At 36.6% G+C, this 18,105-nt stretch overlaps 2 protein-coding genes across 2 annotated transcripts; both read right to left on the bottom strand.

The window, feature by feature from the left end:
- Window positions 1-5,187: 5,187 nt before the first annotated feature.
- Window positions 5,188-9,431, bottom strand: LOC133699181 (uncharacterized). The gene is made up of 5 exons (XM_062122340.1): window positions 9,012-9,431; window positions 7,866-8,078; window positions 7,179-7,327; window positions 7,035-7,103; window positions 5,188-6,947 (listed from the first exon to the last, which is right to left on the bottom strand). The coding sequence occupies exons 1-5, from the start codon at window positions 9,228-9,230 to the stop codon at window positions 5,453-5,455; spliced, it is 2,145 nt and encodes a 714-aa protein (XP_061978324.1). The 5' UTR covers window positions 9,231-9,431; the 3' UTR covers window positions 5,188-5,452.
- Window positions 9,432-10,272: 841 nt separating this feature from the next.
- LOC133680851 (small RNA 2'-O-methyltransferase-like) lies at window positions 10,273-17,332 on the bottom strand. Its single transcript, XM_062103867.1, has 10 exons — window positions 17,047-17,332; window positions 15,913-16,188; window positions 15,310-15,399; window positions 14,685-15,142; window positions 14,204-14,446; window positions 12,694-13,649; window positions 12,027-12,178; window positions 11,804-11,920; window positions 11,571-11,693; window positions 10,273-11,005 (listed from the first exon to the last, which is right to left on the bottom strand). Exons 2-10 carry the CDS (start codon window positions 16,168-16,170, stop codon window positions 10,544-10,546), a joined length of 2,859 nt encoding a protein of 952 aa, XP_061959851.1. The 5' UTR covers window positions 16,171-16,188; window positions 17,047-17,332; the 3' UTR covers window positions 10,273-10,543.
- Window positions 17,333-18,105: the final 773 nt, after the last annotated feature.

Raw genomic sequence — 18,105 nt, 5'->3', positions numbered from 1 at the left:
AGTTTTAAAAAATATATTTTGTTCCTGTGAATGAATCAATAGTTAAAGTCAAAGGAAAAAATATATAATTATTATGTTATTAATTCTATTAGAATTTCTTCTCAAGAAGAAATATCACTACCCATTTTTTTAATTTATACTTTATAAATTATTTAAAAATTGACGGAGATAGAAATAATACAAGAAAGATAGCAATAAATAAGCAACATAGAATTTTGTTGAAAAAAAACCATTACATAAAATTTTAATTAGAAAGTTTTTTATAGAATATTTTATCTTCAAGTAGTTTGTCTTTTTAAAAATTTTATAATTTCTTTAATAAACCCAAAATAATTGACTTAAACCCCGTTGTTACTGCTCGGTTGTCCTTTTTCATCATCTTCCTGTCCAGTATGGCTATTGGCACAATCTGCATCCGTCCTTCCTTGTCTGTCATTGGCAACCAATTGCTGCATCACCAATCTTTTTCTTGAGCAGGGATACATGGAACACTAGATGTACCAAACTTCCTTCTGGCAATCTCAACTCATAAGCCACCAGCCCGATTCTGCGAATTATTGGATAGGGTCCATAATATCGGGGGTTGAGTTTAAGGTTCCTTTTTAATGCCACACTGTTTTGTCGATAAGGTTGAAGCTTAAGGAAAACCAAATCCCCAATCGAAAACTCCCTCTCTAACCTGTGCGTATCAGCCATTTGTTTCATCTGATGCCTTGCTGCTTCGAGATGCTTTTTCATTGCAAGATTCATATTGGCCCTGCGTTGTAACACATTTTCCACTGCAGCCACTAGTGTCGATTCTTGAGCAATCCACTCTCTCTGTGGGGGAATATAGCCATAAAGGGCTTGGAAAAGACTCATTCCCAAGGTAGAATGATAATTGGAATTATACCACCATTGTGCCAGCGATAACCAATGAAACCAGTGTTTTGGTTGATGCATGGTCATGCAACGAAGATACGTTTCCAAACACTGATTCACCCTCTCGGTCTGCCCATCCGTCTGTGGGTGGTAAGTCGTGCTCATCAACACCTGAACTCCCAACTTTTTGAATAATTCCTTCCAAAAAATGCTGGTAAAGATCTTGTCCCTATCTGTGATAATCACAGCTGGTAGTCCATGAAACTTGTAGAAATGATCAAGGAATAGTTGTGCAATATCTTGTGCCGTGTAGGGATGACTGAGTGCGATGAAATGCCCATATTTAGTAAATCTGTCCACGACTACCATAATAGCATTCTTTCCCTCCAAACTTGGCAGTCCCTCTATAAAATCCATGGTGATGGCTTCCCATATTCCATTAGGAACCGGTAATGGTTGTAATAAGCCTGGATAAGCTACTCTCTCTGCCTTAGCTTGCTTACAAACATCGCACTCTTCCACTGTCCTTTTCACCATTGCCTTCATCCCCGACCAATAGAAGTTGGCCTTCAACCTCCTGAATGTGTTTTGTATGCCCACATGCCCTCCTACATAAGAATCATGGACGGATTTAACCAATCTAGCTCTGAGTTCCCCTTCTTGTCCCACTACTATTCTACCTTTGTATCTCAACATCCCTTCTGTATAAGTGTAATCCATATCTCCTGTGTTGCCCATCACTTTGTCTAAGATAATGGTCTTCAACTTAGGATCCTTGTCATAAGATGCATGCACCTCCTCATACCAAGCTGGCAGTATACTGGTTAGTGCATCTAACTCCCCAACAGCAGTGATTGGTGCATTATTGTGGTGCTTCCTGAACAGTGCATCGACAGTTATGTTCTCCTTGCCCTTTCTGTATAGTATGGTATAACGCAACCCCAAGAGCTTCATTAGGCCTTTCTTTTGAATTGTCGTATGAATCTTCTGATCCAGCAGAAACTTCAAGCTCTCATAATCCGTCTGTATGATAAATTGCTCCTGCTATAAATAATGTCTCCATTTCTCCACAGCCATGAGGATGGCTAAGCACTCTTTTTCATATATGGATAATCCCATATGTTTTGGACTTAAGGCTTTGCTGAAATAAGCTATGGGACGACATTCTTGGCTTAAGACTGCCCCCAATCCATAATCACAACCATCGGTCTCCATGACAAATGTCTTAGAGAAGTCAGGTAAAGCTAGGACGAGTGCCTCACACAAGGCTTTCTTCAAACGATCGAAAGCTTGTTGAGATTGATCATTCCACCCAAAATTATTCTTCTTCAGCAATTCTGTGAGGGGTTTGCTGATAACTCCAAAATGTCGGATGAACTTCCTATAATACCCCGCCAATCCCAAGAATCTTCTAAGTTCTTTCAAAGCTTGTGGAATAGGCCAATTGTTCACTGCTTCAGTTTTCTTGCAGTCGGTTGCTACTCCTGTTATAGAAATTACGTGCACCAGGTATTCCACTTGTTGTTCCCCGAATGCACATTTAGATCTCTTAGCCAGCAGTTGATTATCACTTAGAGTTTCCAGAACTTGTCGGAGGTGGACATGGTGCCTCTCAAATGATGGGCTGTAAATGAGTATGTCGTAAAAAAAAACCAGCACAAACTTGCGTAAGTATGGCTCCAGTATGCTGTTCATTAATGCCTGGAAGGTGGACGAAGCATTGGTAAGGCCAAAGGGCATGACCTTGAACTCATGATGCCCATGATGCGTCCTGAATGTTGTCTTCTCAATGTCTTCCTCGTGCATCCTAACCTAATGGTAGCCTGACCTCAGGTCCAGTTTGGAGAAGAAACTTGAGCCATGCAGTTCGTCTAGAAGGTCATCAATAAGAGGAATGGGGAATTTATTTTTTATGGTTTGCTCATTGAGTTGCCTATAGTCAATACAGAATCTCCATGTATTGTCTTTCTTCTTAACCAGCAGCACAGGAGATGCAAAAGGACTGGCACTGTGCTGAATCACGCAATTAGAGATCATTTTCTTCACTAGTTTCTCTATTTCTCCCTTTTGAATGAATGAGCTTTTGTAAGGCCTGATGTTAATAGGCTGTGACCCTGGCTTCAGAGGTATCTTGTGATCGAATCGCCTTGCTGGAGGTAAGGCTCACGACTCTTCAAAGATACCAGCAAATTCAGCCAACAGAGATTTAATCTCAGCCCTTGTTTCGGTTGGCTTATCTTCCCCTTCACTGTCCATTGCAAAGAACTGGCCTACCAGCCCACCAATCACATCCTTGAAGCTTCTCTGTTCTTTAAAGGTGTTTATCACCTACAATTCAGCCCCCTGTGAAATGCCTTTTAGCTCAATCATCTTGCCATCTTTTTTAAATGACAGTCGTAATTTGATGAAATCAAATAGCACTGGTGAATACTTCTTCAGCCAGTCAACCCCAAGCACTATATCATGCCTACCTAATTCCAGCACCCTCAAATTTGACTTGAATTCATAGTATTGCATAAACCAAGTAAATGCAGGACTATGTGATTCACACAACATGACATTGTCATTGGCCACCGTGATTGCCAACAATATAGTCTTACTGGTGGGAGCTTTTAACGCCTTGATTGTGCCTTTGTTAATAAAATTATGTGTGCTCCCACTGTCTATGAGCTTGACAGTTCCCTTTAATCCTGATAGTATTGTAAGTGTTGCTGTCTGCCAAGGCGTTTAATGACATGCCATATTCATTTACCTGATCATTTCCCTTGTCTTCTCCTTGCACATTGTCTCCGAACTCTCTCATCCCTTCATCCTCCTCTCCTTCCACACCTTCTATCATGTGTAGACTTTTGGCATTGCATCTATGCCTAGGCATGTATTTATCCCCGCATCTAAAACACCGTCCCAATCTCTTTCGTTGTTCATAGAGACTATCTGAAGGTGGCTTCACTCCTTTAGTCCTGGATGAACCCAAATATTTTGAGGGAACATTGCCTGGTATTCTACCACTGTGAAGTGAAGGATGGTTTTGTTACAGTGATCGAGTCTTCTTGGTTAAGGCATTGTTAGCCTCCTCTTGCCATCTGGCTTGTTCAAATGCCACCATCACCTTTGCAGGTTTCAAAATTTTGAGCATCGGTTTGATCTCATCTTTTAATCCACTAATAAAGCTAGAGACATAGCAAGCTTCTGACAACAGTGGGTTGAGAGCCCCCATCAGTGATCTTAGCTCCTCAAACCTTTCTATATATTCATCCATGTTTCCGTCTTGGATTAGTTTGTTGAATTCTTCCACAATGTCATCCTGGCTTCCAAACCTCCTGCAAATATCCTGAGAAAACTCTTCCCATTCTATATGTGAATCATTGCCTGGTACCAAGCCTTCAAACCATACATATGCCTTGCCTTCCAAGTAATACGAGACCACCTCTACCCACAGATGTACAAGTATCGAGTGTATCCTAAAGTATTTCTTGCATTTTCGTAGCCATCCTCGAGGATCCTCTCCTCTGAAGGTTGATAGCTCCATCCTTGGCAATGGTATGAGGAACCCTGTCTTATGAAGCTCTTGCCCTGTCATTTGTTCACCTCGACTCTGAGTTCTAAGTCCTGGTGTTATTTTTTTAATAGATGCATTCATTTCCACATTCTTGTCCATCCCTGGGGTTGCTAGGATACCTCTGGATTGGCCTCCTGCCGTCTCTGTCCTTGTCGTTTGGGCTACTACAAATTGTTGGAACTGTGAGGATAGTAGTTCCATTTGTATGACCAATTGCTCAATCTTGGCCCCTTGCTCTTTGTTTTCTGTCATGGACTCCTGCCATTCTAGATGATAAGTCTGCAGCTGGTTGTCTAACCTTTTGCAGTGTTCATCTACTATCTTGAATTTGTTACCATTCACCATTGTTGAATGAGGTTCGCAGCTTGTTGCAAGCTCTGATACCAATTGTTAAGCTGAGCTTAACAAGAATAAGAATAAGAAGCAGAGAGAAGAATAGAGGAATGAGAAGTTCTGTTATTAATTTTTTGCGTGCCCTTTACATAAGCTCCACTGGCTATTTATATTATCCTCCCTATGCTTGACACGTTTATTTCATGGTTAACCAACTCCTAACTGACTCTAACAGCCTCACACGAGTGCCCCATGCAATTCTTTTGCAACTATAATCCAGCTGTAACAATCCAGCTGTAACAAATCAAAAGTTATTGATCGTCTTGATGCAATTCACATATTTTTTAGATTTAGTTCTATCATAAATAGATCCATAAATATTTCTACAAAATTATCTACATAGCCTAGTGATACGAGATCCGCAACTAACTAACTAATCAGAACTAAAAGTTTTGTGTTTAATATCATATGATTGATGAGTGACATGGATACACTCACTATACAAGGAAACAATGAAGGCGGGAAGAAGGTCTAAAAAAGACATCACAATGCTTGATGCAACAGTACCTCACCAAGCAGAAAAAATTTGAGATAGAAAAAAGAATAAACACTCCATATTACATGATTTTGATCAGTGCCGTTCAAAAACTCTCAAACATCACTGAATTATATCCACTTCTGACGTATTTTGATTCAAGCTCATGGACTATCTGGAGTAGGAGTTATGTCTCGGAAAACCTGCAACCTGTTTCTACTCTTTGTATTCACATCCTCTGCAGATTCGTAAGACAGTGAGCGTCGCGCTGTGGAATTCCTTGATGAAACTGCATTCATGGATGTACCATAGCCATCTTGAAGATCAGCTGCTTCAAGTTTTCGAAAAATAGTTCCTAGCTGATTCTTTTGGTAAGAATTCTGATGAAATGTGTTGACATTTAGATTTTCATCACTGCATGCTTCTTCATAATTCCAACTATGGAAACTCTGGCCAAGGTCTGTAGTTAACAGGTCCAGTTCTTCTTCTTCTTCTTCAACCATATCTGCCCAACTCTTGCGGTGGGATTTGAGTGAGCTGTCCTTTCCAAGATACTTATTCCCAACAGTTTCTGCTGATTGATCCCAGTCACAATCAGTGGAGGCTTTTGATACCCCTGCATTGTCAATAACCACGGTCTGCTCTGTGGAACACTTTAGACTTGTGTTCTCGTCTTCTGTTGCAGATTTCCTTTGGCGACCATTTTCCTGAACATTTCTTTTCCAGCTTGTATGATTATCAGTTAAGTCTAATAGTTCTCCAGAGAGATTCCGGATTGCATTCTCTTTTTCTATCTCAGCTGTATCCTCTCCCCACCTTATCCTTCTCTGATCTCCTTTATCGAACCCCCAGCAACATCTCCTTGGTTGTGTATGTATGGCTGGAGATGTAAATGTCTTCTTCTGTTCTGAACTTGGGCCTATTTCAGCAAAACTAAACCGATAATCCTTCATTTTGCTGGCAAAACCAAGCCTTTCACCTGGGCTTGCAAAACTAGAATCTCTCCTCCAGCTATTGTCAACTGCAGTTTGTGGAGAAGACTGTGGACCACCTCTCAGTCCAGGTGATATACATTGAGAACTCCTATTATTGGATGCAAAGAAGCTTTTCTCATTCTCAGAGTGATTCTGCCAATAAGATCTTCTATTATGTTCATCTGACAGCACTCTATCTTCATTAAATACACCTGTGCACTTTCTAGAGTCCACGAATCCCGAAACATCTCCATTCCGGGAGCTAGCAACCTCTTTCAAATTTCTGGTGGTAGGCAATGCCAAAGACCTTTGGTGAACTTTTTCATCTTTTTCGGTTGGTTTAACTACACCTGTGCACTTTCTAGAGTCCACAAATCCCGAAACATCTCCATTTCGGGAGCTAGCAACCTCTTTCAAATTTCTGGTGGTAGGCAATGCCAGTGACCTTTGGTGAACTTTTTCATCTTCTTCGGTTCGTTTAACTATCAAATGTGACTCTAATTCAGTCAGGATTTGACAAGCTCGCTCGAAAGATTTAGCATAGGAATCATCCATTGGTTTACTTCCAGATGAAGTTTTTACGGTTTGAAGCAGAGATTTTGCTTCTGGAATTCTGTTCATGTGCATCAAGCAGATAGCCAAGTTGCACTGCTTGTTCTGATCTGGCTCCATTGATAGACCTTTCCTGAAAATCAAATTTTATTTCATGAAGAAGATCGCCATTTTAATGTCTAGGTCTAGGTCTATCTTCCAACGCAGAAAAATAGTTTACCTGTAATATTGTTCAGCCAAACCATAATCGTGATGCTGCAAGTAAGCCCACGCCAAATTCCCTAATATCCTGCATCAGTTAAAATGAAATAACAACCAGAGGTATACAGTATAAATAGGAAAGAAGCAAAACAAGTGGGATCACCTTGATCTTTCTTGTTCAACAGTTATTTGAATCTTCCTCCCTTGGGATCTGGCAGTCTTTGTCTTCTTGCCAGAAAAAGCAATACCCTCTTCTATGTTCTTCAGTTTGCGTTGAAGCATTTCAATCTCTTCTTCAATCCTTCCAGATCTCTGCAAAAGAAGAGAAATCTCGAGATATAAACATTCTTCACAATCCAATGTATTGTGACAACAGCCTCACTGAGCTAAATGGATGTGCTAACCAGATTCCTCAAAACAAACAGAAAATTATTTGGCCACACACATCGCAAATGCATGCTTCTAACTCAGCAATATCTCTTAGGTCTCTTAGTGAAAATAATAATCATCTTTACCATCTAAAAAAAAAAACAGCTTGACCTGCACTACCTATGAAATGTGGACGCCTTTGCATTCATTAAAAAGCCTGATGTAGAAGAAAATTTCAGACCTTAACTACATTTCGAACTGAATGAGTTCCATTTTGTTTAACATTAGTGCAGAAAACTAGTAAACCTTGCAAGGATGCTTTCCCAAGAAGACAACTCATAAATGATCTAAGATGGTTCTTTACATAGATTTTCCTCATGAAATGTCAATATGCTAATGGAGAAATCACATTACCAGATCATCAGAGTCAATTATTGCCAAAATACTACAGTTTGCAAAGATGGAAAAAGTAGCATTTCACCTTGTAGAGTTCAACTAGCACATTGTCAATAGATTCCTGGGAATCATAGGGACAGAGATGACGAAAGGACTTGATCGCCTCAATTGCCTCATCAGCTCGATCCAATTGCTTCATCACCACTGCCATGTCTTTCAAGGCACTATCAACTCGATCCCCAGAATTGATAGCAGCCCAGAATAGGGAAACAGCCTTGCTTGGATCCTTCTCTATTAACTGAAATAAAAGATTCAACTATCAAAATCAAACACAAACACAGGATCTGAACCCGAAAATTAATATATCCAATTAAATTCCAAAAATCATCCATTAGTGAGTCCTCTTTAAACAGTCAAGATATCTAGGAGCCTAAAATGGAATGTCAAAAACTGTAATGAAATGTGAATAGGTACATGAAGAGTTAAAACAACAAATTAACCTTATCTTCTTTCCCAAGGAAACTAACAAGTAATCTAACAGCTCATAGAGGTATAAGCTAATTGTATTACTCTTTACTACTTTAGTGCCTTAATTCCCCTTATCAAGTGACAATGTCTAATGCATAACTCTATTTATCACTCTATTTGTTTCAATTCCCTTTTCCTTTTCTCACATTTCTTACCTTGCAGCAGTTACCACGTGAAATCGAGTGATTTTTCATGCAAATAAAAGTTCTATTCTCCTAAAAATCAATGGGGAGACATGATATGTCAAATCTCATTCTAACCTGTATTATCCAAACCCAGAAATTCACAAGACAGATCACATTTAACTTTCAAGAACCAGAAATTTCAAAAGAAGTTCTCCAAAAAAAAAAGAGATTAAAATCAACTTATGGGATAAATTGGCATTTCAATTATTAATTAACCAAAAACAGACATAAATCCACAGTTTAATCTCCTCTCTCAATTTCAACCAAACAGATAATTTGTTAGTAAACATAGAATAGGAAAAAAAACATAAAAAACGAAGAAGAACCCACAAAAATTCATGAACCTTAACTACCACCAGATAACTAATACTCTTCAAGAACCCAAGTATTTTCCAACTAAAACAACATATGAAACAAGGATGGAAACTAAACTCAAAACCTGCCAAGACTAAAACTTCTTCAAAAACCCCATAAAAACCATTAATCCAAACAACAAAAGAACCCTTAAAAGTTATTACCTGGACATGTTTGGCTCTGACATAAGGAGAATCACCGGCAGGGACTTTATGAATAACATGAAAAATATCACGTTTACAACTAGGAGAAGACACCCTTTCTTTCCTCTCTGACATTGGCATCATGGCAACCGCCGGAGAATGTTGAGACCTCCATGAAGCCGGCGGTGTCCAGAATCCCCTTGCCGGAGAATTCTTGTCGTTGTTGTTATGAGACCACATTTTCAATAGAAAGTTTCTTTAAGACCTTTAATTTTTCTTGAATTTTTTCAAGAAAGTCATATAAGAAAAGAACTCAAAGAATTGGGTTTTTCGTGAAGGGAATGATAGGAGGTTCGTTTTTGCTTGGTTAAAGAGACAGTGAAGGAAAATTTTTATTGAGAGAGGAGAGAAATCATAGAGAGGTGTGATGATTGAGGGAAGCAAAAGGGAAGGTGAAAATGTGAAACAGAAAAGACTAGCCGTTTTATAATAACTAGCCGTTGGAATTCGCACGTGTGGCGTTTTGCACGTGTGTTTGTGTAAATTTTATTTTATTTTTCTAAAATTACTCTTTTTTTTTTATTTCTTTACTCTTTCTTTTTAGAGACTGAATATTTTTTAAAGTTAAGAAAAAAAACATTTGCTTGATAGTAATATTTACAGGGTCTAATCCTAAATAAATTACTAGAAATCAACTGAGTATATAATTTTTTTTATTTATTTAGAAAAAAATTCTTTAAAATTAACTTGATAGAATTTTAATCGAGTTTAACAAATCAATCTAGATCGAGTTTAATAAAATTAATCAAGATTAATTCATTAAGTGTGGCTAAACTAATATCAAAAACCAATTCAATGTAAAAGGTGTTAGGAATATGATAATGGTTGTTTTTTTAAGTGTTTTTTCTTGTAAATACATTGAAATAATATTTTTTATTTTTTAAATGTATTTTTAACATTAACACGTTAAAACAATCTAAAAACACTAAAAAAAATTAATTTAAAACAAAAAACAAATTCAGATTTTAATGAAAAATAAATTGAACCGCAAACCCAAAGAAACACTTAAAAACAAGCCTGAATCAAGCTTAGATAGTGAATTTACCAAAATCAACCCACTAGATCAGGCGAGTTTAATAAATATTCTGAAAATCTCTATGATTTATCCTTTTTATTTTTTTATTTTTTTTAAGAAATAATCCAAAACAATAAGATATGAACATGAATCTGATGAGGTAAATGATTTTGCATGTAAAAAAAATACAACATAAATACATATAGATGATCAAAATAGACTTGTATTAATTAGGCAGGAATTCTCTCAGTATTCATAAATGGCATGGGGTCTTTGAATGAATAAGAACATGCAATCCCTTCATTTCCCTGCCAAAATATTTGGCCCAGCAGCAAGAAAAAATGCATCCTTTCTGAGCCTGCACTTGCCTAATTCTGTTAGATACTTTCTCCTTCCTAGAAATAATGTAATATATCAGTACAGGGCTGTACTAATTCACTAATATCTTTGTCAGGGTGTGGTTTAGAAACGCTAAAAATTAGTTTCTTGTCGAAGAGGGTACAGATCTATCATCGCAGTTCCACTCCCATATAACTTTGCAATGCTCAGAGGAATTTTCTTGTGTTGGAAGATCATCTTCATCAAGTAGGCTCTCCTGTTTAAAGACAGCAATTTGCGATGCAAAGCCTGGTTCCACATCACCAGAACCACCAACCCCACTGAACTCGACACTGTAATGGTGCCTCTTGGCTAGATCTGATGCCCAATGGTTGAACTGCTCTCTTGTCCACTCAAACTTGTGGTCATGGTTGCGAAATTTACATGACTGTGACTGGCTTTTCTCGTCTGGATCTTCTTCTTGAGTTGTGGGACTGGATCCTTGTAGAATCACGTTGTATTCGTAATTTGGGGTGGAAACTATAAGAACCTTTGGTCGAAAATAACTCAATGCAATCTCACCAAAAAGACAGGCCTGTTCCTCCTCCATATGCTCAATTACCTATAAGCTCAAAGACATCAGGTGAAAGTAAGAAAATCAGAGGAGATGGAAACCAGTTCATTGATTTATAGAAACGACGTCTTTAATGATGCTAAAAGTTTGTAGCAGTACAATTACACATGCAAAAACTAAAATTATCACAGCGAGGAGATACTATTAACATAGGAAGAATAAGAATTTGGCACAACTAGAGGCAACATAGGACTAATCAATTTTCAAAATACTGATATAAGTTAATTTTGTAGGCACATTTGAGCTCTCCCAACATTCACATGGAGGTCGTAGACTGGCACAATAATATATAGAAAAAACATGTCAATGACCCCAAAAATTCTGGGAATCCAAAACATAGCACGATCAAAGGCACACATGAATTCCCTTTCTAAATGTTCAAAATTATGTAATATGCAAAACATCAAACACCAAGCAAAACATATTTGTTGATAGATATTGCCACCATTGTATGATATTCTAGCCAAAGAAACAAAAAAGAAAAATCACACTAGCATGCTAACCCAAGAGCTCCAACCTAGCAAGAAATGTACCACAGCAGGAAGGTAAATACCTCTAAGCAAGTGCCAATATCAAATCCACACAATCGAGAATCAAACTCTGTGATGGAACCATAATAAAGAATAGCAGATTTGATGCCTGTATCTGACTTTGCACTCAGTTTGGTATGCAGTATCTGCATAATTAACAATACCCAAGACATGTGACCAATTCAAGCGTGTAGCTAACAAGCAAAAAAAGGGCATAGAGCATAGCGGAGAAACATTGCTCAGAAATGATTCAGACCTTTGCAGCACGGCTAAGACTCTTCTTTGATAAGTCAGCACCAACAATCTTTTCTAGTGAAGTTGGGTAATCTAACAAAGAATCCAATAAACTTCCAGAGCCACATCCGAAGTCAACCTGAAAAAAGAAAAAAGTCGGAGACAGAAGATGATAATGGTGAGATAAAAATTGCAAACTCAACTTTCTGTTGTTAACTGTTAAATAAGAAATACAAAATATGTACCAAAGTTGTAGCACTGGATTTTTTGATATGCTGCACAGCATATTCCACCCGTTGCTTTGAGAGCGGAGGGCTGAAAAGAGCCTGCTCCATTCTTTCTTCTGGTGGTTCTGTCACTCGCAACAAGGTTACATGGTATTCTAAGAAGCAAACTTCTGCCAAAACAGGAACACAGAAGATCATTTCAGAAGAAATTAGGTGTCAGATCCAATTGTTAAACTAAATTTATGTCATAAACTAAGATTTTTCATTTTCAAAGAGTTACAAGTACAGGTTGCCTTATAACATAAATTCCATTATATAGTAAGTCAGTTCTGTTTCTAATAATTATGTGAGAAACAAATCATGCTCGTTGTTCCCTTCATGTCATATATGGTTGTCATTATAAGAAGAAATAATTAACAACAAACAGAGCGATACATCTCAAGAATTAATAAAAAGCAACAATCTCAATCTCCAAAACCAAAGATAAATAAAGAAACGGATAAGATCTGCTTCCTTATTGGGAAATCCGAAGTTTTAGGAAAGTAAATCAATTTAGTCAGCCATGTCTTGATTCAGTACATTAACTAAGTTAGCTATGTTTTGATCTAGGTTGAAAATAAAGACCAATAATTCAAAACCCAGGTTGCGAAAATCATCAATCAGATGTCAAGAAGCACATAATTACCTGAGGATAACAATGAAAGAATCCTTGCAGGATCATCAACTGCGGCTAAAATGAACTCTTGAGGGGGCAAATTCATGTTGAAATGAGCACACTGGCCAACTGACATTTGTGTCACAACTCCTTCAAGAGTGGAAACCACTGTTCCATTCCCTATCTCAAACTCAAATTCATCTTTACTTTCAATAAGCTCTTTTGTATGTCCACCTTCTGTCACCAAGGACACAGAGTAACTTATACACAACAAAGATCCATTGGAGGGGCAGACACCGGAATATGAGCCTTCAATGTTTGGTAAGCAAACATCTTGTCCTGACAAAGTATATTCCATATTAGTACTTTTTGATTCAGGTAATTTGGATCCTTGACACCGACTTTGCTGAACATTATGAAGAGATTGGCATAAAGCAAACTCTTTAAGAAAGTTTTCAGAAGATAAGCTAATGTCGAGGGCATCAACAGAGCAATTTAGCTTCTCCAAAGGCATGCCAAGGTCCTTGAAATATGCATTTAACCATGAGAGAACTTTCAGAGAAGCACTCTGGATAGCATCAGTTTGCTTCTTATAAATCTCCTTAGGGGAACACTCTATGATCAAATCCTGACCCTTGGAAAATACTTTTACTTTGCACCTAAAGCTGCTTTCCAGTCCTACTGTTTCTCCATCACCAGCATTTAAACTTCCTCCATTAGTGTATTCAGTTGCTAGTTCAGCTGCCACGGTAACCTTCAACTTCTTCTGTGATCTTGGTAACTTGCATGATGCCTTTAAAGGAATACTTGTAGTGGAGAAGATAGGTTCAGATAGCTGGTGCTGACGGCAGAATGTGCATAGGATTTCCCTTGGGAAGGAACCCCTCCAATTTGTTTTTGTAGTGAATACAAAGGGCAACTCTGCAGCAAATATTGCTTCTCGAGACAACTTGTAATTTCCACTAGGTATCTTGCTTATAAGCATCCTGAATAAGCCAATCTAAATTGATTAAATAATGAATTGTTGAAGGCTTAGTGTATTATAGTACATTATGGAACAGTGCTTACATTGCATAGGAGATGCAAACTTTGGTGATAAACTGTACGGGTCATTCATTGCCACAGTAATTAATATGGAGCAATAAAATGGTCTAAATTCTAAGTAATAGACCATACAACAGCTGATTAATTAAAAAAAAAGTTTGGTATTCATCTTCACATAAGCAATTATGAAAAAAAAACAAATAAAAGGAGTATATCCAGCAAAAATATTATGTGGGAAAGGAAAAAAAGTTCAGTGTTCATCTTCATATAAGAAACTTAAAAAAGAAGAAGAAGAAGAAGAAGATGATGATGAAGAAGATGGATGGCTTATATCAAGCAAATTATGTGCAATTGATGTGCTAAGCATTGTACATTGTACTACCGAAGCACATCAAACTTGCATCAAAACTAAGGTTTGAACAACATTGCAGAGAGAAGATAGAAAAGACTAATGATGGTAAAACAAGAGATTCATGGGAAAGAATTCAAAAGAGACCTGTAATATGATTGGAGGGACACATCTTCGTGGAAAAGTTCTTTAGACCTCCATGTGTATCCAACTGATGCCATAATTGCATCACCATATATTTCTTGACCACAGAAGTAGTTTGCCCTTGCATTCAAAAGCCCTTCTACGTGAAAATCTTTCAGATTTGCATGGTCTGACAATAGTTCCATCACAAGTGACTCAGAAGCAGCAAAATACAATCTTGTCTCAGAAGAAGCTTTACCAATAATCCTGTTGGAGAAAAAGTATGTAGTGGTTCCAAAAAACAGTCATTCTTCTTCCAGTTTGATAGGAAAGAAAAAAAATTATTTGATAAAACAGAATATGATGCTACAAAAAGAAGAATAAGACATCTTCCAAACAAGAAAACAACATCACATCATGTCATATCTGTAAGGAATAAGGAACCAAATTTAGGCGAAAAAATACACCATCTCAGGCTTTCTGTATTATAACTAATTCCACCTACCTTGAGAGCAAAACTTTGCTGGCATCTGTTACACCAAGTTTTTGTGCAATAACATCCAGGTAATATCCAGAAGAAGAAATATCAAGAGTCACTGGCTGAATAGTCTCGTCCAATGAAGCTGGGATCTGTATTGCTTTAACTAATATGTTTTCTGGGGAACCAGATTGCTGGATATCTGATGACTCTATGATCTCAGTGGGATATGGATTTTGCTTCTGAATTGAAAGCTGCCCCTTGGATGTTACAACAGACCCTGATAATCTTGGTATAGCCCTCATAATTGATGACAAAGCCAAAAAGGGTTTTGATTCCACCTCAGTGTTGAGTAATTTACACAGATTACTTGTCTTTGTATCACAGGCAGCAATGACAGAAGCAGGTATCAGACCATAAAGACCACCTTTTCTCTGCAAAGCTGCTCTAAGGTGACCACTCAGCGGATGAAGAGATGAAAGGAACTAACAAAGACACAAAAACAAAGAAGGAGAGGTTAGAGCACGTCATTATGCACAAACCACGTCAAGGATCCTTGCATATTATATGACTGGCAAAAACCAAGTCATCTGCAAGTATTACATGTAGAACACAAACTGTTATACAATTCATTTCTATACAAACTACCAACCTTGTCTGTAAATATATATTTGATTCGATCAATCAAAGCATCACAAGGATCCTTTTCAGATGGGTTTTCATCTGCGGGATTGTTGCCTAGCTGCAGGATAAATAGTAAATAAACAGTTAAGTAGTTAAATTACATTGCCAAAAAAAGAAGGTAGGGACAAAAGAAAGATCTACATCTGTCTTCAGATTAATGAACTAAACTATAGCAGAAGAAAAGCTGAAAACTGCATGACAAATTAATCTCAAAGAAAACATGATGAATAAAAGAGCAAATGTGTAAAAATACAATTGCTTCTCTATAAGCAATTGCATTGTCCAAAGAACAACTTAATCTCCTCACATAGTCACACAGAATAAGTATCTACATCCAGGCAGCCGAAGTAACCAACAAAACTTTAAAATTAACAAATAATCAATTCCATATCCATCTGAGTTTGTTGCCCGTTATCAAAAACATTGTTAAATCGAAAAAATTAGAAAATTCAATCATGGGGAAGAAAAATAATGTCATTCATCACGAGGCTACATACTCATCCACGGCTGGCAAGTTCAATCAAATTGGAAAAATGCTGACAAAAATCTTAAAAAGGAAGCTAAAGCATACCTTTTTTAAAGCCAAATCAGCAGCAGACTGCTCGGCATCCTTCTTCTTTCTGCAGATATCAGAAACAACAGTAAATTCTGGAAGTTCTAACCGGCACCGAAATAGAAAGGGGCCTTTCTGAGGAATTGCCAATCCTGGGCATCCATTCTGAGCTGACTCCTCCTTTACCTCCTCGACCTTATAGCATGCCTTGTTACCAAACTTTTGGTGTATGATAGCCTTAGGTGAAAAAACTGTCTTCTTCACTCCAAGTTCCATATGCAACCTCCAAAAGTTCTAATAAAAGTCACAACCACACATATAACTGTTAATAGTGCAACCAAATTCAATTACATAAAATAAAAATTTATCATGAAATGCACAATGCTAGAAGCCAATTTGCTCTGTCTTTATTCAGCAACCAAACAGCCACGTACATAAAAATAAATAAATAAAAGACAAAGTTTAGGATAAAGAGCATAATTAAGCAATTTTTTAAAAATAAATAAATTTGCTTCACTCCATTTTCCATAAGCAACCCACAAAGGCTCTAATAAACGTTGCATGCACACATTATTAAAATTTTACGAGTGAGGAATAAAAAATAATCAAACTTTTATCATAAAACGCAAAATTATGAAAGTCCCAATTTGCTACTTTTCTTTTCTCAGCAACCAAACAGGTGGTATATAATAAGGACACCAACTTTTATCAAAATGTTAGTAATTATAATAACAACAGCAGCAGCAATTATAATAAAGTAACAAACCTCAGGCAATCAATGTGAAAAAAAGACAACAATTAAGCAATTGGAATAGGAAAACACATCTGATTCTTAGTTTTCTCAGTAACCAAACAGCCATACATAAAAAGACACGAACTTTATGCAATCAATGAAAAACAGAGCGAAGAATTAAGCTGTAATTGAAACAAAAGGCATAGAAACACAAAAATCTAAATGACCCAGAATTCAAAATTCTCCAATGCACAAACTTTACCATCTCCCACGCTCAAAAGTCATCCTATATGCGTATGTATAGACGTATTGTAGTGTATGACTGAGTATGTACAGATACTGTACAATAAGCATGCATAAATACATTCAAAAACAATAATACAAGAAAATCAGAGAAGCAGGGAGGGAGAGGGTTGTACCTGTGAAAAAGAACAATGTATGCAAATGGGGCTGTGGGTTTGTTTGGCCTCTTGAGTTCCTTCTCTGCTAAGAAGAGTGTTTTTGCCTTATGGGTTCTCTGGGGTTCTAGAGAGAGATGGAGGAGGGAAAGAAAGGTGTTGTTTATAGTGTATGAGGACTTTGGAAGATTAAGACATCATATGGGGTCATAAGGAACTCTTATGAAAGGAATTGCCAAGAAAGTACTGAGGTATTAGTACTTGAAAGTAGCAAGGGTTTGCATTTTTTCCACAGGTTTGTTATCTATGCTTGTGACTTGTCGGGTGGGTTGGGAAATAATAGTTTTTAAAGACAATTTTTTTCTTTTGGATATACATAGATTGTGTTATACATATTATATTGAAAGTTATTAAACTTTTATTTGAAGAGTTAATTTATAAAATTTATGATTTAAAGTTTAATTTTGATTGAATTTTAAAAGATATTAATATGGTGAAATTTAATTGATTTTATTAAATTTATGATTTGATTGATTTTATTAAAGTGTCGGATAAGAAAAGGATAAAAAAAAAGAGTGAAAAGAAATGGAATAACTTGGTGAAGAAGTGAATTTTATGCCTTTTTTTGGCTTTGAGGTTAAACATGTTTTTTATTTAAAATTTAAATTTTTTAAAAAATTAATTTTTTATATTTTTGGATTATTTTGATATACTACTATCAAAAATAAATTTTTTAAAAATATTATTTTAATATATTTTAAAAAAAAACCACTTTAAAAAACAACCTTATTTCCAAACATCTTTTCCTTTTAATAAATTATCTAGATTGAAATAAATATATGAATTTAACGCCATGCTTTAACTTTTTTTTAGAAAGCAACATATTATAATTTTGTAATATTCCTTTTCAAAATCCATATTTTATTTTATTAATAAAGAAATATTAGTACATCATGACAATAAATAGTAAGTTAAAACAATTCTTTAGAATTTTCACTTGCGGCAAGAGAAGAAACGTAACGCTTCAGATATATTCAAATAAAATTTAATAAGGAAGATATCACATCCATATGTTTGTCC

The sequence above is a fragment of the Populus nigra genome, chromosome 1, assembly GCF_951802175.1.
Source record: "Populus nigra chromosome 1, ddPopNigr1.1, whole genome shotgun sequence".
In the NCBI taxonomy this organism is placed as follows: Eukaryota; Viridiplantae; Streptophyta; class Magnoliopsida; order Malpighiales; family Salicaceae; genus Populus; species Populus nigra.
The sequence above is the reverse complement of the archived record's forward strand: the minus strand, read 5'-3'. Positions and strand labels throughout refer to the sequence as shown.

Bases quoted from the DNA above. Each gene is read 5' to 3' on its own strand.
- LOC133699181 (XM_062122340.1), bottom strand. From the start codon at position 9,230: ATGTGGTCTCATAACAACAACGACAAGAATTCTCCGGCAAGGGGATTC. The intron at 7,328-7,865 runs GTGAAATGCTAC...CTTCTTTTGCAG, and splicing joins TGCTAGTTGAACTCTACAAG to AGATCTGGAAGGATTGAAGA. The intron at 6,948-7,034 runs GTAAACTATTTT...TTTGATTTTCAG, and splicing joins TTGGCTGAACAATATTACAG to GAAAGGTCTATCAATGGAGC.
- LOC133680851 (XM_062103867.1), bottom strand. From the start codon at position 16,170: ATGGAACTTGGAGTGAAGAAGACAGTTTTTTCACCTAAGGCTATCATA. The intron at 15,143-15,309 runs GTTGGTAGTTTG...TGTCTTTGTTAG, and splicing joins AATATATATTTACAGACAAG to TTCCTTTCATCTCTTCATCC. The intron at 11,921-12,026 runs GTACATATTTTG...TTCTTTTTTCAG, and splicing joins AATCCAGTGCTACAACTTTG to GTTGACTTCGGATGTGGCTC.